Below are 20764 nucleotides of genomic sequence, written 5' to 3'. Positions count from 1 at the left end.
TTGACCTGGATAAGTCATCAACAAGTAACAATTATCAATACCGTGTAGGAACAGGTACAGCATAACAATGCATTTATTGTACGTATCCAGTAACATTAATCATTGTATTAAATGTATAGACTATAATGAAAATGTTCGTTTTATGGATCTAGTTACAATAAACAACAGAATTATCATCCTGGGTTTAATTATAAGTGGTTTATTTAATGAAGGGAACCCTGAAGCAAGTCTTTTATTAGGCACTGCCACTGTTTGACAATAATATTAAATGATTTGTTTATCTTACCACGAAGTCCTCCTGTGACTGCTTAATTTCTCAGAGAGAGAGAGAGGGAGAGAGAGACGGAGAGAGAGGAGAGAGAGAGAGAGAGAGACGAGAGAGAGAGAGAGAGAGAGAGAGAGAGAGTTGTTTTTTGCATTATTTGCCTTACAAACGATTAGTTTTTCTTTCCTCTTATACTTAAGCCTGAAAAATTCTACATCATCAGAGAGAGAGAGAGAGAGAGAGAGAGATGAAGAGAGAGAGAGAGGAGAGAGGAGAGAGAGAGAGAGAGAGAGAGAGAGAGAGAGAGAGAGAGAGAGAGAGATTGTTTGCATTATTTGCCTTACAACGATTAGTTTTTTTCTTTCTTCTTAAATTAAGCCTGAAAAAATTCTACAACATAATCAATAAGACATGGGCTGCATGAAGATGAACTCTGGGTCTAATAGCTGCGACGAGTGAGACTTTCAAAAATTAAATTGGCAATTCGATTAGGGTACGTCCGCCATGAACCATGTAGCCAGGTTCTACATTATGGGACACGTAGTAATTGCAGTTAAGTAAATAAAGTAGATATTAAAAATAAACAAACAATAATTTGTGATATTAATATAACTTAATATACAAGTTCCCTTCATTGCTTCTGAAAAAGGAACCATCGCCCAAGTTCAGTATCTTCCATTGAATGTTTGGATTCGGCCATATTGAATCTGCTAAAGTTGAGGACCTATCTCCGATTAATATTGTTTTGTAGTTAAGGTTTGTTTCGAGACGTTATATGATAGATGCCTTTGTGTTGAATGAACCGTCTAACTTCGTAGGTAGCAATTTTATTGAATTGACTTTCCTCTTAATTAGCGAAACTTGGTAAAACGATTCGTAAAAGCTAGCAGTTCTGGCCGTGGCAGCTTCATACATTTCGTAGCAATTTAGGTATAATAATGAAGTAGTCATTTACATGAAGCTGTAGAACAACAGTTGAAGATTGTGTATCGTTTTGTCCAGGGGATACCATTTAGGACTTGCACGAACGGTTTTGCCGAAGTTATTCATTCCAGTCTTTGTTGTAAGCTTTGGGTAGGTATCACCCCTAAGCTGGACCCATGTTATCTTACGGTGGTCCTGGATCGTCGCTTTAACCCCCACCCCCCACCTCACCACGCAACTCTTTTAGCCATCAGCCTAGTCTGTCTCGGTTTAGGAGTGACCCCAGGGTGAAATGGTGTCTGCTGCATTCTCGACCATTCCATTGAGGGATCAGAGATGTGTAGGGGAAACAACCGACTGGACTAGCTGGTCCTGTTTTGCCCCTGTGTGGCAACACGTCCTGACTGGAGATGGGCACCAATCACGAATCATCGGTGGTGAGAGCAACAGCTCGAGACCTCTATTCTGCTTTTGAAATTGGGTAAACAACCGACTGGGTAGGGTAAAAAACCGTAGGGTCCAGAGTGGACCGTGTTCGATCAGCTTGGACAATCCAAAAAAAAGTACATTATAACGTGTCCTGACATCGGAGGAGATGGGCATCAGTCGCGACTTCTTGTTGGTGAGAAACGGAGCTAAAGACCTCTACTCTCCTTTCGAAGTAAGTATTTTCTCCAAAGTTAGAAATTAAGGCCAAATTTTAAAATTTAAACAGAGGGTGCTGAAAACGGTCTCAAACGTAGTGCATATCTCACCAAAACGCGTCCAACATTTTTACTTACAACTCGAGGTATTTAGAAGATTGACGCCATCTCGATGTGTTTAACGGAAGTCGCTTGTGTTCAATAAAAACTAACCATTTCCTGTGATAAATCCGCACACCACTTGTACCCACAAACGCTAGGGCACTTTCATCACAACAATCGGAAAACTTTTCCTCACCGAGTAAACAACTGTTTTGTAGAAGACGACGACGAAGAGTGCACTTTGATAATTTTTTAAATAGTAAAACATCAATATTTTACATACTAGCTTATTATGATGATTAATTTGAATATATTCGTTATTGAAAAGTAACTCGATTCTGACTCTAATTTAAGTAATTATTTTTTGGAATTAGACGTCCTTTTAAGTCCTGTATTATGACGTCACGACATCTTGACTTTTGTACCTATTGTAAATAATTGCTTTACTCAACTTTCTTGCAGAACAGTTTACCAGTATTCATGCAGATTATCAGCTTTTCATGTAATGGTATAATCGTAATGCGCATATATATCTTTATTATTTATTTTTGGATATATGAAGACGTTTTACTGCCAGATTATCGCGTAGTGTGACGCAATCGTTTTCGGTCCCTGCGCCTCTGTTTTTCGCACCCATAGAAATTATGGGGGCCCTGAATTTTTGCAATGACCAGAAGTCATTAAAAGAAGAAAAGTTTACCATTGAGGTGGGGCATATTGTTTTTTGATTGAGAAAAATACAAATTTATTCAATAGATAGCTTATGGAAAAAACTACTTGATTACAAAAAACTTTGATTGACAACTAAGCAGCATACCTACTATGGGTTTTGGGTTTTCAGAGACAGTGCAAGCACATTTTTGGGCAATGCCTATTTCTGTAACGACACTCGTTATCAGAACGAGATTTTGCTATCGTGGCATTACCCAGTGCCGTATTTATAAGGGTATCGTGAATCACTAATCGTAAAGAATAACGACACTTGTCCTTGTACCAAGAGAGAAAAAGTCCATTATGCAGAAATGGATATGAACACGTGTATAAAGCTCCACCTACCCTCCCCCCTCCACTGCCACCCCTTTCCTTCGTTCCTTCGCCTTCCTTTCTCTCTCTCTCTCTCTCTCTCTCTCTCTGTTGCCATTCGGTATGTGTTGACCCTCCAAACTGGGTATAAGACTACACACAAAAGGTTGAAATTGGTGAAATTAAGCTATGTATTGGAAGTATATATACATAGATTTGTTCCGATACGTAATACAAACCCTCGGGCCACCTTTTTAACAATAGGAAGTAGTAGCGGCAGCTGGAAACGGTCCGTAGCTTCGAACAAGGGGAGAACGGTAGTTAACCTGCTTGTCCGACCGTCGCGCGCCGCGCGACTGGGAGGTAAACAAATCACGTTTGCGTTTCGGCCGTGTGTGGGAAGGACGTGTTCGCCATCGCTCTGCCCGCTTTGTCGTTTGCTTCAATCTTGAGTATTTGTTTTCTCTTTCTGTATATCAGGATGATTGTAAGTACTTTTTCTCAAATTCTATTATTCTTGCAATGAGTGAATTGGAAGAGATGGGAATTCACCGCCGGCCCTCCAGTTCCGGCCCGTAGAGTGTGTTCACCCCGGGCCCCCTGGGAGTGGGAGTAAATGTTGGATGGGGTTTTCAGGTTCATTTGTTGAGGTGGACCCCCACGAGGTTTGTTCTCGTTGTAGGGGCGAGAGTGCTCCCGCAACGAACCATGTGTGGTTTGTATGAATTGGTCCGAGGCGCAGTGGGTGCTGTACGAGGGCAGGAAGAGACTTAGGCCGGCCAAGAAGTCATCGGAAAGTCCAGTGACTCCTTGGTGGACGGACACTTCGTCCTCTTTCCTGCCTCCCGGCCAGCCCCCACGTTTCGCGCCTTCCCCTGCGGGGGGGGTAGCGGAGTCCTTTTCCTCGCTCGATCCGTCGAGTGTGGAAGGAGGGCGCCCGCTACTACCCGGACGTACAGCTGTACTCGGGGTCTTTCCGTCCGCTCTGGGGGGGTGTTTCGCCCCCCAGGCGCGGGAAGCCCCTTCAACTAACCCGACTATTGTCTCCGTCAGGTGTGCCATCAGCGAAGGAAGACTTGGGACAGGTGTGGGAGTCGCTGGGACTGCAGGGAGTGCCCAGCATCCAGGGGGTTGCTCCAGCGGTTGGCGGGGTCGGCTGTGGGTCACTCATGGTGCGGTGACCACAACTACCACCACAATAACGACACCAGCGTATGAGATGCCACCACTCTGGTATATACGCCCCATATAATGTCGGTGACACCCACGGTGGCTATACAAAAACCAATTGCTGCTGTGCCAAGGAGGACGGTGCCCACCACCACCTGGATTTTTTCCTTTGCCGACCCCGGACTTCCGCTGCCAAAGAGTACCCCCCTGGACCCTGCCGCCAGTGCCACGGATGTCGGTAAACTGCAGACAGGACGCCTGGCTCTCCCGTGGTACCTGCCGTGCCTGCCGTACCTGCTGCTGCTCCAGCTACTTTTTCCATTTCAGATCGGCCTGCACTTTCCCTTTCAGATGTTCCTGCCGTTCCTGCTGTTCCCAGACCTGTTCCTGTTGTTCCTGCTGCTGGTGTTGCTGTCACAGGCTCAGGTCTTTCCGGACAGGTGCAGTCGGGCCCTGTTGCTTCGGCAACTGCCCCGGCTCCCCTCCTGGATGAAGACCTGACGTCTGTTCTGCGGAGCCTGGCGAAGAAGAAGAGGAAGAGGAAGAAGGTGTCGTCGTCGTCTTCATCGTCTTCTTCGTCTCTGCTGCCTCTCCTTCCCCTTCGACTTCTAAGGCTAAACAGCCGAAGAAGAAGAAGGCTGCCTCCTCCCCCCCTAAGAAGACTCCTTCGGGATCTTCTAAGGGCCCGGCTCGCTCAGGCGAGTCGGGGAGCTCTTCTGCTGGTCCTCCTGTTCCTTCGGGAACGGGGCCCGTCGCTTCTTCTGCAAAGAAGAAGTCGACGGGGACCAGAGGTGCACCAGCCTCGGCTGGTGCGTCCTCACCTGGTGCTAGCGGTTCTGCCGCTAAACCAGGTTCCGTCTCGGCCGCTTCTCGTTCGCGAGAAGCACCGAGTGGACGCTCTTCCAAAGAGGACCGTCCAGCCAAAGTTTTGACGCCCGAGCTTGCTCGCCGTCAAGACAGCGGCGCGGAGCAGAAGACTGGCGAGAGTCGTGCACACGACTCTCGCCAGGCCAGTGGACGCTCTCGCAGCGATCAACTGGCTGCTCGGGCTGACGTGACGGTCGCCGACCGGCCACGGGTTGAGGCGAGGAAGGAGTCCCCACGGCCGCGGGTACCAGCCACGGCTGGTACCAGCGGTTTGACGCGCCGAGAGGACGCTGGCCGGTCTCGACGCGAAAGGGAGCCTAGCAGGTCACCGTCCGCCGCTCCCGATGGGACCGGGCGGAGACGGTGACCAGCGGCAGCTCGCCTGACGCTAGAGATCGGTCTCGACGTTCTCAGCCGAGCCAATCGCCCCAGGCGAGCGGCAAGGCTAGGCCTGCTGCTCGACCGTCACCGCGGGTTGACGATCAGCAGCAGCCCTCCACGCACGCTGGTCCGGCCAGCGAGCCGAGGGGGGAGCTCAGGGGGTCTGCCTCTCCTGTACCTTCAATCCTCCTCGGGCTATACCGGGAGGAGCGGGTACCAAGGAGCGATCACGAGAGGTGCGCCGCTCGTGACCCAGCTATGACGCCGTGCGGCTCAGGCACGGTCTTAGGACCGACCAGAACGTACGCGCAAGTAGTTGGAGGCGACCGTCAGGGGTCTGTCGCTGTTCCTCCTTCTGAAGGAGGAGTATCGAGGGATATGCTCTTGCTGGAGGGACTGGACGGTCCTACTCCACAAGACGCTGTGACGCCTGAGATACAGAGGAACTTCGCAGAGGTCATTAAGTTGATGCGTCTACATAATGACCTTGCGGAAGGATCGCCGCTACCACCAGCAGAGCCCACGTCCCGGCTCGAGTCATTTTGGGGTCCCAAGAGGGAGCCCAAAATGATGATGGGGTTGCCACGATCGGAGCTTGCGGACTCGGTCCTGGATCAGGTGGAGAATCTCGTCTCCGACGGGAGGACTCGCTAAAATCCGGACGGTCCCTCTAAGCTGCTTCCTCCTCCTCACAGCGGCAGAGGCGATTTTACGTGCCATCTGAAGACCCGATATTGCCGAAACAGGTTAACCCGGAGTTAGCGAGGCTGACTCCAGGTGTGTCCCTGCAGCAGCTCCTCTCGGAGAACTTATGGTTCTCGCAGCAGGAGGCACTTGCCCTGGAATCTACCGCTATGGCAGCATTCCAGGCAGTTTCCTGGTTGGATTTGTGGTCCCTCACAATATCCAAAGTAGCGGCCGGCTCTGGGAGTTCTGCTCTCGAAGACGACGCTTCTTTCAGGAGGACTGTGCCAGTCTGGAGGAAGAGCAATCTCTTACCTCGCCCATCAGACTGCTAACCTGTGGGCCAACTTGGTTCTTCGACGTAGGGAACGCAGTCCTTACCCGAGTGACCAAGGGGGCCGGGCGTTGAAGCGGCACTCGGGCTACGAAATGGACCTCTTAGGAGTTCCCCAGCTCTCTTTCCTGGAGAGATGGTGGACGCTGCGGTGGAACGGCGGCGCACTGACCGAGAGTGACCGCTTAGTCCCACCAGGCAGTCTCGAAGGTTTCTGGGCAACCTCGAGTAACTGCGGCCAAACCAAAGAGCCTTGGCTAGCGCTTCCACGGCGGCGAAGACGGTTGCAACCGTCCAAAACCCCGTGCGAAGACTCCAGCTGTTTCAACTTCTGCTAGAGGAGGCCGAAATCAGCGCCCTCCTCCCAGCCCTCCTTTCCCCGAGGAGGTGCTGGAAAGAAGTCGAAACGAGGAGGGAAACGCTAGGGACGGCGTTCCCCCTCACCTGCTGCCGGAAGTGGGGGGGTGCCTGGCGAGCCATTGGGCGACTTGGCAGCGCTACGGCGCCGAGAACTGGATAGTAGACGTCCTTCGGGAGGATATCTACTACCCTTCGAGTCTCGGCCCCCTCATCTCCAAACCGGTCCATCTACAGACTATGTCCGGGGATCAACAAAGGACAACGCTCTTCGACAGGAGATCAAGACCATGCTGGCGAAACGAGCTGTAGAAATCGTTGGAGGACCAGTCACCGGGCTTTTTACAGCCGCCTCTTCCTAGTGGAGAAGGCATCGGGGGGCTGGCGCCCGGTGATAGACCTCTCTCCCCTGAACCGCTTCGTTTCGCACGACCGCGGTTCACGATGGAGTCGGCACGCTCAGTGCTCGACTCGATCAGGGGGAACGATTTCATGCTTTCAGTGGACCTGAAGGACGCGTATTTTCAAATACCCATCCATCAGTCCTCCAGAAAGTACCTTCGCTTCATCTTCGACGGGACGGTGTACCAATTCAGGGCACTTTGTTTCGGTCTCTCAACCGCCCCACAGGTGTTCACGCGAGTGTTCACTCTGGTGTCGGCTTGGGCCCATTCGAACGGGATACGTCTTCTGAGGTATCTCGACGATTGGCTGGTCCTGGCGAGCTCCCGCTCGCAGTTGCTACAGGCAGAGATCAGACTCCTCAAGTTTTGTCGCGATCTGGGGATCGTGATAAAACTACGAGAAGTCCCGATCTCGAACCCAAGCAGAAGATGAAGTACCTGGGTATGCTGATCGATACGGTAGCAGGGCAAGTCTTTCCCGCAGACTTGCGCATCAGCAAATTCAGGGAGCCAGCCGGCCGGTTCCTGTCGCGGCAGGAACAGGCAGCACAGCAATGGCAAGTCGTGATCGGCCATCTGTCGTCACTAGAGAAGTTAGTCCCTCACGGGCGTCTTTCACCTACGGTCTCTCCAGTGGAGGCTAAGGGAGAGTTTGGTCTCAGGCCAGGGATCCTCCTTACTTCCCGTGGCTATCACGGACAAGGTGAGGCAGGACCTAGCTGTGGCTCGACGACAAGAACCTCTTAAGAGGATGCCTATACGCACTCCCCCCCCGGAGATGCTTCTGTTCTCAGACGCATCGACCGAGGGATGGGGCGCACACCTGGATGAGTTGCTGACTGCAGGTGTGTGGGACCATCATCGAAAAGCACCTTCACATCAATGTCCTGGAACTCAAGGCGGCGTTTTCAACGCTCTCCAAGAGTTTCGGGACCGCTTGTGGGACACTCAGTGGTGTTGATGTGCGACAACACCACAGTAGTGGCATATGTCAACAAGCAGGGGGGGCTAGTTGTCTCTTCCGCTCCATCAGTTGACAGTGCAGGTGCACGAGTGGGCACGGCTCACTCGATAGAGCTGTCAGCAGCTACATTCCCCCAGCAAGAAGAATGTAGTAGCAGACAAGCTCAGCCGTCGGGATCAGTGATAGGGACCGAATGGTCTCTACACAAAGATGTGGGGGCGGAAAGGCTCTTCAACCTGTGGGGCGACCGGTCGTAGACCTGTTTCGCCACCCGGCACAACAGAAAACTTCAGGTTTTCTTTTCAGCTGTGCCTGGACCCATGGGCAGCTGCAGAGGACGCTCTCCAACACCCCTGGGACAACCTCTTCGCTTACGCCTTTCCTCCCTTCTGTCTGATTCGGAAAGTGATCAGTCGAGCGCTGGTCACTCTCCCAATCTCAGAATGATCCTGGTGGCTCCCAAACGACCTCAAGCCGTTTTGGTATCCGGACCTGCTGGCTCTTCTTGCGGACGCACCGAGAGAACTACCCACCTGGCACAACCTTCTAGCCCAGCCACACGTAGAACGGTACCACCACGCAGTCCAGTTCCCTTCAACTTCACGGCTGGCTGTTATCCACCATCTCTTGCGACGAGAGGCTTTTCTCGTAGCGCAGCAACAGAGATGGCTGGACACGTCAGACAGTCCTCTGCAGCTGTGTACCAGGGGAAGTGGGCCGTCTTCTGTGGTTGGTGTCGTAGACGGGGTCTGTCTCCTCTCAGAGCCACTCTTCAGCAGGTAGCGGATTTCCTCGTGTTTCTTCGCCGAGAGAAGCTCCTCTCAGTACCCACAGTTAAAGGATATAGAGCAGCACTGGCGCTCGTCCTAAAACTGAGGGGACTGGACATCTCGAATTCGTTCGAGATATCCTTGCTAATGAGGAGCTTCGAAAGGTCTTGCCCACCCAGGGAAACTCAGGCCCCCTGCGTGGGATGTGACTCTCGTACTTAGGAGTTTGACTCGAAGACCCTTCGAGCCACTCCGAGAGTCGTCAGACAGGGATCTGACCTCAAGACCCTCTTCTTGCTGGCCCTGGCATCGGCGAAGAGAGTAGGGGAACTACATGGCCTTTCTTATGATGTTTAAACATACCAGAGGCTGGGGATCTGTGACGCTCGATTTCGTCCCGAACTTCGTAGCTAAGACTCAGAATCCGTCGATCCCTGACGACAGGTTCGAGTCTTTCACGATCCCCTCCCCTCCCTCCTGGACTTCACCGATAATGATGCGGATGAGATGCTGCTTTGTCCTGTGAGGGCGCTACGGCGCTATCTGAAGAGAACTCGACATCTCAGGCCTGAGTGTCGACGCTCTTCGTTAGCACTGGGTTACCAGAAAGAAGTCTCCAAGAACACGCTTTCTTTCTGGCTACGTGAGGTGATCAGGAGAGCGTACGAAGCTGATGGTAGCGACGACATCCGTGACGCTCCGTCCGAGAGCCCACGAAGTCAGAGGTATCGGACCCTCCTTAGCGTTCCGTAAGAACTTCTCCGTGGGCGCAGGTCCTGAAGGCAGGTGTCTGGGCCAACCAGACCACCTTCAACGTCCTTCTACCTTCGGGATATTGCCCACAAGTCCTTGGATACTTTTTCTTGGGACCTGTGTGGCTGCTCAACACGTTGTGTAAGCTTACCCAGCACCCGAGCAGGCAGAACAGCATCGATTCCTGGTATGACTGGGAGAATGCATGTGTGAATGAGAGAGTGACTGGCTTCTCTTCACCATCTTTTCTACCTCTACCTGTGGGGCAGAGGGATACGGTCGTACCTTGCTGGAAAGGAAGTCAGATGCAGGTTAAGCTATTCAACAGAGCTCCCATCCTATCTCTTTAACTAGAGATGGAGGTAAATATCCAACCACTTCTCCAACAAGGGGGAGAAGTGGATGCCAACATGAGACAAACCCATTACTTTACATTTGCCTCATGTAAGGAAAAGTTCTTACAATGCTGGTACGAAGAGATAACGCTTGCCTCTCTCTTAGTACTCGGCCCCAGAGGTCTGACCATTGATCCTGCGGTGCACACCCCGATCAATCGGACAGAGGCTTGGATCCCTCCCTCGCTCTTACGACCAGGGAGGCATTCCAGGGATGGACGAACACCAGTCTGTTCATCAAAAGACTCAGATTCCTCCCACCAAGAAGTGAGTCTTCCTATTGTTAAAGGACCGAGGGTTTGTATTACGTATCGGAACAAATGACAATTTGTCGAAAATTGCATTTTTCCTAACTATACAAACCTGAGGTCCTTTAACATAAGTCCCTCCTCATGCCACCCCTCACTCTGCGTATTTTGCATGGGCCAAAAGCAAAAGTGATTTGTTTACCTCCCAGTCGCGCGGCGCGCGACGATCGGACAAGCAGTTAACTACCGTTCTCCCCTTGTTTCGAAGCTTACGACCGTTCCAGCTGCCGCTAGCTACTTCCTATTGTTAAAGGACCTCAGGTTTGTATAGTTAGGAAAAATGCAATTTTCGACAAATTGTCATATTAAAGCAATTTTATCATTATTGCATTACTATGACAACTAGAATTCATGGAAACAGTTTATAATAATGCATCGGCGTATGTGTGAAGCCTCCACCAATGTGGCAGCGATGATTTTGCCATTCTTAGCATGCAAACATTAAAGGTTACATTTATTTCTGGCATACGGTTATTAAAGAAATTCAATACTATTAGACTGAAATCAATGAAAAGTGCTAGCAAAAAAAAAAAAAAGCAAAAAAAAAATGATATAATTCACTTATCCGTAGTCGTTCCTCTATGGTTTTCGGCAGCCAGATGTACAAAAACGTTAGAAACATTTGATTGTTCCGACACGGCATACAAACCTTCGGTCCTTTTACAATAGGAAGGTACTAGCGGCAGCTGGATAGGTCGTAAGCTTTCGAACAAGGGGTTCGGTAGTTAACTGCTTGTCCGACAGGCGCGCGCGCGCGACTGGGAGGTAAACAAATCACTTTTGCTTTCGGCCTCACAGCGAGTAGACGTGTGTGTTCGACGCTCTCTGCCCGCTTCTCGTCGTTTGCTTTCCTTAAGTATATGGTTGTGTTTGTGTATGAAAGAATCAGTGTAAGTACAATCATTTCTCTTTTTTCATTGAATTGTGATATTTTGGTCAATTATGGAATCTCCTCGCCTCGCTACCCCACGGAGACTATGCCCGGGTACGAAGGGCGTAAATGCGGGAAGTTCCGCTCATTCCCGGAAATTGACCCACATGTTTGTGCGCTCGGTGTCGGGGGCGCGAATGCACCCGAGCGAGCCATGTGAAGTTTGCAATAATTGGTCTCGGAGGCGCAGTGGACTTTGTATGAGGGCAGGAAGAAGCGAAGGCCTGCAAAGGAGTCGTCGGAAAGCTCTCCCGCGACTCCTTTGGTTACGGACACTTCGTCGTCTTTCTGCCGCCCGCTCAGCTTCCACGTTTGGCGCCTTCCCCCCCCTTCGGGGGGGGTTTCTAGGTCCTTCTCCTCACCTGACTTGTCGAGTGTGGAGGAGGGCGCTAGATACCCTGACGTCGAGTTGTACTCTGGGTCCTCTATCCGTTCGTCTTCGGGCGAGCGGGTAGAGGAGCCTGCTAATCACCCGACTTTGCCTTCCTCAGGTGCGGTTGCCGCGAAGGACGACTCGGACAGGTGTGGGCATCGTTGGGGCTGCAGGGCGTGCCGAGTGTCCAGGGGCTGCTCTACCATCTCGCTGGCTCCGTGGCGGTCACTCATGCGACGGTTACGACCACCACCACGACCCTTACAACACCTGGCTACGCTTCACACCTCCTCACTGGTGTACACCCGCACGCGGTCTCTGTAACACCTACTACATCGGTGCAGGGGCCAGTCGCCGTATCACAGGGGAGTGTGATGCCGCCACCTGGGTTTGCCGTGCTGCCGCGACCGGACTTCGTGTGCCCGAAGAGCTCGCCCCTGGGACCTCCCACCAGTACCAAGGATGTCTGTGCCGCTGGTCCGTCCAACTGGACAGCCTGCACAGCCTGCCGTACCTGCCGTACCTGCCCAGCCGCCGTTCTCGGACGTGACGTTGATGACCACTGCTGCTGTTCCTGTACCTGCCCCTGCCGTCTCTACTGCTGTTCCTGTGATGCCTGCACCTGCTGACGTTGTTCCTGTTCCTGGCCCCGCTGCTCCCGATGCTGATCTGTTCGGAGAGGTGCGTCCGGGCCCTGTTGCTTCGGCAACAGCAGCCCCGGCTCCGCTCTGGATGACAGATCTGACGTCGGTCCTGAGGAGGTTGACGAAGAAGAAGAAGAGGAGGAGGAAGGTGTCGTCGTCGTCTTCATCGTCTTCATCGTCTTCTTCGTCGTCGTCGTCGTCTGCCGCCTCTTCCCTTCTTCTTCTAAGGCTCCCCCGCCGAAGAAGAAGAAGGTCGCCTCCCCCCCCCCCTAAGAAGTCTCCTTCGGGAACTTCTAAGGGCCCGTCTCGCTCTGGTGAGACGGGGGGTTCTTCCGCTGGTCACCCTGCTCCTTCGGGGGCAGGACCCGTCTCTTCTTCCGCGAGGAAGAAGACTACGGGGACCAGAGGAGTGCCGGCTACACCGGCACTTCCTCACCTGCTGTTTTAGTGGTTCGGCCACGGCAGCAGGATCCGTCTCGACCTCTCGTTTCGCGAGAGGTACCGAGTGTACGGTCGCCTAACAGCGACCGTGCAGCCAGGAACCAGACCTCTGAGTCCGCTCAGCGTCAGGTTCACGGCACGGAGCGGAAGACTGGTGGACAGCCGCTCACCGCGACTCTCACCAGACCAGCTCTCGCTCTCGTGGCGAGCAGCTGGCTACCCAGGGCGGACGTGACGGTCCATGACCGGCCACGGGCTGAGGCTGGGAAGAGGGTCCCCCACCCGTTCGCCGGCACCAGCCACGGCTGGTACCAGCGAACTGACGCGCCGTGAGGACACGCACGCACCGGTCTCACCGTGACAGTAGAGCTCGCCAGTCGCCTGACCGTCACTCGCACAGAGAGCGATCGGGTTACGGCGACGCCAGCACCAGCTCTTCTGACACACGAGACCGGGGCCGTGTTCTCGGTCCAGCCGTTCTCCACAGCGAGAACGGCTCGACTAGGTCTGCAGCTCGATCGCCACCGCGGGTTGGCGATCGCCTGCAGTCTTCCAAGCCCGCTGGTTCTGCCAGCGAGCGAGGAGGGAGCGTCAGGTCTGCCTCTCCCATACCTTCAACCTCCTCGGGTTACACCGGAGGGGCGAGGTATTGAGGAGTGATCGTGAGGGTGCGCCCCTCAGGATCCCACCACGTCGTCGTACGTACCAGGCACGGTTCTCGAACCAGCCAGGTCGTACGCACAAGTGGTTGGAGGAGACCGAGAGGGGTCTGTCGCTGTTCCTCCCCCCTGGAGGGAGGAGGGTCTCGGGAGATGCTCCTGTTGAGGGACTGGATGGTCCGACTCCGCAGGACGCAGTCACTCCTGAGATCCAGAGGAACTTTGCCGAGGTTATTGCGCTGATTCGTCAGCACAACGACCTCGGGGAAGGATCGCCGCTCCCACCATCCGAGCCCACGTCCCGGCTCGAGTCCGTTCTGGGCCCGAACGAGGGAACCCAGACCGACGGTGGGTTTGCCGCGTTCCGAGCTTGCAGACTCAGTGCTGGACCAGGTTTGAATCGCTTGTTTCCGACAAGACGGTTCGCTCAAGTCTGGCAGGTCGAGCAAGCTGCTTCCGCCTCCTCTGCTGCGACAGCAGCGTTTTTACGTGCCATCTGAAGACCCGATGCCCGCCCGAACAGGTGAAACCCGGAGTTAGCCAGGCTGACTCCGGGTGTGTCTCTGCAGCAGCTCTGCCCGAGAACCTATGGTTCTCGCAGCAAGAGGCACTCGCCTGGAATCTACCGCCATGGCAGCTTTCCAGGCCGTCTCCTGGCTAGATCTGTGGTCCCTCACAGTATCTAAGGTCGCAGCCAACTCCGGGGGAATTTCTCCTGAAGATGACTCGGCCTTTAGGAGACTTTGCCAGTCTGGAGGAAGAGCCATCTCCTTCCTTGCCACCAGACGGTGAACCTGTGGGCCAACCTGGTTTCTCCGACGAAGGGACGCCGTCCTTACTCGGGTTTCCAGGGCGGCCGGGCGTGAAGCGGCGTTGGGACTTCGCAACGGACCTTTACGGAGTTCCACGTCTCTCTTTCCAGGAGAGATGGTGGACGCTGCGGTGGACAGACGGCGCACTGACGACAGTGACCGTCTGGTACACCAGGCAGTCTCGAAGGCTTCTGGGCAGCCTCGGACTGCGGCCAAGTCTAAGAGCTCGGCTAGCGCTTCCTCGGTGGCTAAGACGGTAGCTGCGTCGAAGCCCCGGGGAAAGACTCTGTCTTCTTCGACTTCTACCAAGGGGAGCCGTAACCAGCCCTCCTCCCAGCCCTCCTCCTCCCGTGGAGGCTCTGGGAAGAAGTCGAAGAAAGGGGGAAAACGCTAGGGACGGTGTTTTCCCCCTCACCTGCTGCCGGAAGTGGGGGGTGCCTGGCCAGCCATTGGGCAACTTGGCAGCGCTACGGCGCCGAGACCTGGATTGTAGATGTCCTTCGGGAGGGATATCTATTACCCTTCGAATCTCGGCCACGGCCCTCCCCACCTCCAACCCGGTCCAACAGCAGTCGTACGTTCCAGGTCATCGAAGGACGTAGCACTGAGACAGGAGATCAAGACCATGCTGAGCAAGAGAGCTGTAGAAATCGTCACGGATCAGTCACCGGGCTTTTACAGTCAACTCTTCCTGGTGGAAAAGTCTACGGGAGGCTGGCGCCCGGTGATGATCACTCTCCCCTGAACCGGTTTGTTCGCCAGACCCGGTTCACGATGGAGACGGCACGCTCAGTGCTCGACTCCATCAGGGAGAACGATTTCATGCTTTCGGTGGACTTGAAGGATGCGTATTTCCAAATACCCATTCATCAGTCCTCCAGAAAGTACCTCCGCTTCATCCTCGACGGGACGGTGTACCAATTCAGGGCACTTTGCTTCGGTCTCTCAACCGCCTCACAGGTGTTCACGCGAGTGTTCACTCTGGTGTCTGCTTGGGCCCATTCGCACGGGATACGTCTGATGAGGTATCTCGACGATTGGTTAGTCCTGGCGAGCTCCCGCTCGCAGTTGCTACAGGACAGGGATCGACTGCTCGAGTTCTGTCGCGATCTGGGGATCGTTGTGAACTTCGAAAAGTCGATCTCGAGCCCAAGCAGAGGATGAAGTACCTGGGTATGCTGATCGACACGGTAGCAGGGCGAGTCTTCCCCGCAGACTCGCAGATCAGCAGATTCCGGGAGGCAGCCAACCAGTTCCTGTCTCGGCAGGAGCAGGTAGCTCAGCAATGGCAAGTCGTGATCGGACACCTGTCGTCACTCGAGAAGTTAGTCCCTCACGGGCGTCTTCACCTGCGGTCTCTTCAGTGGAGGCTAAAGGAGAGTTGGTCGCAGGCGACGGATCCCCCAAGCTTTCCAGTGTCACTGACACCGGAGGTGAGGCAGGATCTAGCCTGGTGGCTGGACGACAGGAACCTCTTAAGAGGAGTGGCCTCTGCGGCCTTCCCCCCCCGGACATGCAGCTGTTCTCAGACGCATCGACCGAGGGATGGGGCGCACACCTGAGGAGTTGCTGACTTCAGGAGTGATGGGACGAGAACGACAAGCACCTTCACATCAATGTACTGGAACTCAAGGCAGCGTTCCTCGCTCTCCAAGAGTTCCAGGACCGCTTGGTGGGACACTCAGTGGTGTTGATGTGCGACAACACCACGGTAGTGGCCTACGTCAACAAACAGGGGGGCCTAGTGTCTCTCCGTTGTACCAGTTGACTCGGCAGGTGCACGAGTGGGCCGAGGCACACTCAATAGAGCTGTCGGCACGCTACATTCCAGGGAAGAGGAATGTAGTAGCAGACACGCTCAGCCGTCGGGATCAGGTGATAGGGACCGAATGGTCTCTACACCAGGACGTGGTGGAAAAGGCTCTTCGACCTATGGGGGCGACCAGTCGTGGATCTGTTTCGCCACCCGGCACAAACAGGAAGCTCCAGGTGTTCTTCTCGGCCGTGCCGGACCCATGGGCAGCTGCAGAGGACGCTCTTCAACACCCGTGGGTACAACCTCTTTCGCCTATGCCTTTCCCCCCCCCCGTTCAGCCTGATTCGCAAGGTGATCAGTCGAGCACTGGTCACCCCGAATCTCAGGATGATCCTGGTGGCTCCCAAATGGCCACAGGCCATTTGGTATCCGGACCTGCTGGCTCTTCTCGCGGAGAACCGAGAGAGATTCCCCCTTGGCACAACCTTCTCGCCCAGCCACACGTCGAGCGGTACCACCGAGCAGTCCAGTCCCTACGTCTTCACGGCTGGCTTGTTATCCACCATCTCTTGCGAACGAGAGGCTTTCTCGGGGGGGGAGCGCAGCAACAGAGATGGCTGGAAACGTCCGTCAGTCCTCTGCAGCTGTGTACCAGGGGAAGTAGGCCGTCTTCTGTGGTTGGTGTCGTAGACGGGGTCTATCTCCTCTCAGAGCCACTCTTCAGCAGGTAGCGGATTTCCTCGTTTTTCTTCGCCGAGAGAAGCTCCTCTCAGTCCCCACAGTCAAAGGATACAGAGCCGCCTTGGCGCTCGTCCTGAAACTGAGGGGATTGGACATCTCGAACTCCGTTCGAGATCTCTTGCTCATGAGGAGCTTCGAAAGGTCTTGCCCACCCAGGGAACTCAGGCCCCCTGCGTGGGGATGTGACTCTCGTCCTTAGGAGTTTGACTCGAACGCCGTTCGAGCCACTCCGAGAGTCGTCAGACAGGGATCTGACCCTCAAGACCCTCTTCTTGCTGGCCTGGCATCGGCAAAGAGAGTAGGGGAACTTCATGGTCTTTCCTTCGATGTACGACACACCAGTGGATGGGGATCTGTGACGCTCGATTTCGTCCCGAACTTCGTTGCGAAGACTCAGAAAACCGTCGATCCCTGACGACAGGTTCGAGTCATTCACGATTCCCTCCCTAATGGACTTCACCGATAATGATGCGGATGAGATGCTGCTTTGTCCTGTGAGGGCGCTACGACGCTATCTGAAGAGAACTCGACACCTCAGGCTGAGTGTCGACGCCTCTTCGTTAGCACCGGGTAACCAAGAAAGAAGTATCCAAGAACACTCTTTCATTCTGGCTGCGTGAGGTCATCAGGAGGCGTATGAGGCTGATGGTAGTGACGACATCCGTACGTCCCGTCCGAGAGCTCACGAAGTCAGAAGTATTGGCCCCTCGTTGGCGTTTCGTAAGAACTTCTCCGTGGCGCAGGTCCTGAAGGCAGGGGTCTGGTCTAACCAGACTACCTTTACGTCCTTCTACCTTCGGGATATTGCCCACAGGTCCTTGGATACCTTTTCCTTGGGACCCGTGGTGGCTGCTCAACAAGTTGTGTAGCAAACCCAGACCCTCGCAGGCTGAAACAGCATCGAGTCCTGGTGTGACTGTGTGGATGGATGTGTGAATGAGTGAGTGACTGCTCCCCTCTTCCCGTCTTTTCCTCCTCCTCTACCTGTGGGCAGAGGGCCACGGTCGTCACTACGCTGGATGAGGACGAGATGCAGGTGAGCTATATGACAGAGCCCCATCCTATCCCTTTCACTAGGGATAGGAGCAGAATATCCACCACTTTCCTCCTACAAGGGGGGGGAAGTGGATGCCTACAAGAGTCAAACCCATGACTTTATATTTGCTCCTGTACAGGAACAAGTTCTTACATTGCTGGTACAAGAGATACGCTTGCCTCTCTCTTAGTACTCGGTCAGAGGTCTGACCATTGATCCTGCGGTGCACACCCCGATCAATCGGACAGAGGCTTGGATCCCTCCCCTCGCTCTTACGACCAGGGAGGCTTCCAAGGTTGGGCGAACACCAGTCTGTTCACAAAAGACTCAGATTCCACCCACCAAGAAGTGAGTCTTCCTATTGTAAAAGGGACCGAAGGTTTGTATGCCGTGTCGGAACAAATGACAATTTGTCCAAAATTGCATTTTTCCTAACTATACAAACCTGAGGTCCTTTTACACATAGCCCCACCTCATGCCACCCCTCACTCTGCAGTTTTTGCTTGTTTACCTCCCAGTGCGCGCAGCGCGCCCCGTCGGACAAGCAGTTTAACTACCGAACCCCTTGTTCGAAAGCTTACGACCTATCCAGCTGCCGCTAGTACCTTCCTATTGTAAAAGGACCTCAGGTTTGTATAGTTAGGAAAATGCAATTTTGGACAAATTGTCATTTTTATCTACTTAGAAATATCTGTAATTTTTTTTTCGGGTAATTTGATTGCAAAAAAGGGATAATATACATGAATTAAATTAAAGTTTTTAAATAACAAAGTAAATTTGAACTAAATAACGAGTAAAGTAAACAATTTAGGGAATAAAACTTTGCAGTTTCGTCGTCTGCTGTTCGTAACTGTATTTGTGGCGCGCGCGCTTAGGAACCAGGAACAGCAACTGGTTTTAAAGTGCAATGTGGTAGTGAACTGAGACCAAAAATAAAATGTATAATAACAATCAAATAAGCATTGTGGAGTTTCAGTTGTGATGGCAGTAAGGTAAAAACCACCGATTACAAGGTAAGAATGAATTCAGTTCAAACCATGACCCCAGGAATAAAAAGTTTCATACTTTCAGTAATATAGGCAACAAACTGTTTTATTGTGCTGATTACATCGGCAATCTTGAGTAAGATCAATAAATGTTACATACATACGCTAAAATTGTTCAAATGATTGCTGGGAAGGCTGGGAAAGATGATTTTTGTCACTGATCAAAACCTGTACATCCCACGGTAGCCGCCATATTGGATTTCAAAACTGCCTTGAAAACATATTTTACGAAGAGCGTCACATGCTTATTTTAGTTCGTATGGGGCTTTCATATATCATATTATGTTGACGAAACTTCAATCTTTGGAATGGTATGCTTGGAGTTGTAATTGTATTCTTGTTTCACCATTTAAATATTGAGTGAATAAGACCTGAAAACCGTGATAAGGGTTGGTAGTCGCTGGTTTTTCCCCCTAGATCTAGGGTACTTATCTGCGGCGGCCTAGACTATGGCAGTTGCGGTTTTTCTATGCAGTTTTACCTTCTGAACTAGAATTTGTTCCGACACGGCATACAAACCTTTGGTCCTTTTACAATAGGAAGGTACTAGCGGCAGCTGGATAGGTCGTAAGCTTTCGAACAAGGGGTTCGGTAGTTAACTGCTTGTCCGACAGGCGCGCGCGCGCGACTGGGAGGTAAACAAATCACTTTTGCTTTCGGCCTCACAGCGAGTGGACGTGTGTGTTCGACGCTCTCTGCCCGCTTCTCGTCGTTTGCTTTCTTGAGTATTTGGTTGTGTTTGTGTATGAAAGAGTTCATTGTAAGTACAATCATTTCTCTCTTTTCATATTAATTCAACTGAAATTGATAATGATGGAATCTCCTCGCCTCGCTACCCCACGGAGACTATGCCCGGGTACCGAAGGGCGTAAATGCGGGAAGTTCCGCTCTTTCCCGGAGATAGACCCTCATATTTTGTGTGCTCGGTGTCGGGGGCGCGAATGCACCCCGAGCCGAGCCTTGTGAGTGTTTGTAATGATTGGTCGGTAGGCGCAGTGGACTTTGTATGAGGGCAGGAAGAAGCGAAGGCCTGCAAAGGAGTCGTCGGAAAGCTCTCCCGCGACTCCTTTGGTGACGGACACTTCGTCTTCTTTCCTGCCGCCGCTCAACTTCCACGTCTCGCGCCTTCCCCTTCGGGGGGGTGTCTAGGTCCTTCTCCTCTCCTGACTTGTCGAGTGTGGAGGAGGGCGCTAGATACCCTGACGTCGAGTTGTACTCTGGGTCCTCTATCCGTTCGTCTTCGCGCGAGCGGGTAGAGGATCCCCTAATCACCCGACTTTTGCCTCCTCAGGTGCTGGTTGCCGCGAAGGATGACCTCGGACAGGTGTGGGCATCGTTGGGGCTGCAGGGCGTGCCGAGTGTCCAGGGGCTGCTCTACCCATCTCGCTGGCTCCGTGGCGGTCACCCATGCAACGGTCACGACCACCACCACGACCCTTACACACCCGGCTACGCTTCACCTCCTCACCTGGTGTACACCCAGCAACGCGGTCTCTGTGACACCCACTACATCGGTGCAGGGGCCAGTCGCCGTAACTCGGGGGAGTGTGATGCCGCCACCTGGGTTTGCCGTGCTGCCGCGACCGGACTTCGTGTGCCCGAAGAGCTCGACCCTGGACCTCCCACCGGTACCTAGGATGTCTGTGCCGCTGGTCCGCCCATCTGGACCGCCTCACAGTCTGCCGTACCTGCCGTACCTGCCCAGCTGCTGTCCACGGACGTGACGTTGACCACTGCTGCCGTTCCCTGTACCTGCTCCTGCTGTCTCTTCTGCCGTTCCTGTGATGCCTGCACCTGCTGATGTTGTTCCTGTTCCTGGCGCCGCTGCTCCCGATGCTGATCTGTTTTCGGACAGGTGCGTCCGGGCCCTGTTGCTTCGGCAACAGCAGCCCCGGCTCCGTCCTGGATGACAGATCTGACGTCGGTCCTGAGAAGGTTGACGAAGAAGAAGAAGAAGAAGAGGAGGAAGGTGTCGTCGTC

At 53.2% G+C, this 20764-nt stretch overlaps 1 protein-coding gene across 2 annotated transcripts in view; it reads left to right on the top strand.

The window, feature by feature from the left end:
* Positions 1-871: 871 nt before the first annotated feature.
* LOC135219318 (akirin-2-like) overlaps positions 872-20764 on the top strand; it is an 86779-nt gene continuing 66886 nt past the window's right edge. The window contains exon 1 of one of the 2 annotated variants that reach the window (XM_064255985.1): positions 872-1021. Coding sequence is in view for 1 of the 2 variants with exons in the window: in XM_064255984.1 (XP_064112054.1) it covers positions 1041-1079 (39 nt within the window). In the remaining variant the exon portion in view is untranslated. The other variant, XM_064255984.1, reaches the window with a different exon arrangement.

This window comes from Macrobrachium nipponense, chromosome 1, assembly GCF_015104395.2.
Source record: "Macrobrachium nipponense isolate FS-2020 chromosome 1, ASM1510439v2, whole genome shotgun sequence".
NCBI lineage: Eukaryota > Metazoa > Arthropoda > Malacostraca > Decapoda > Palaemonidae > Macrobrachium > Macrobrachium nipponense.
Note: the sequence above shows the minus strand (reverse complement) of the source record. Positions and strands in the feature narration are given on the sequence as shown.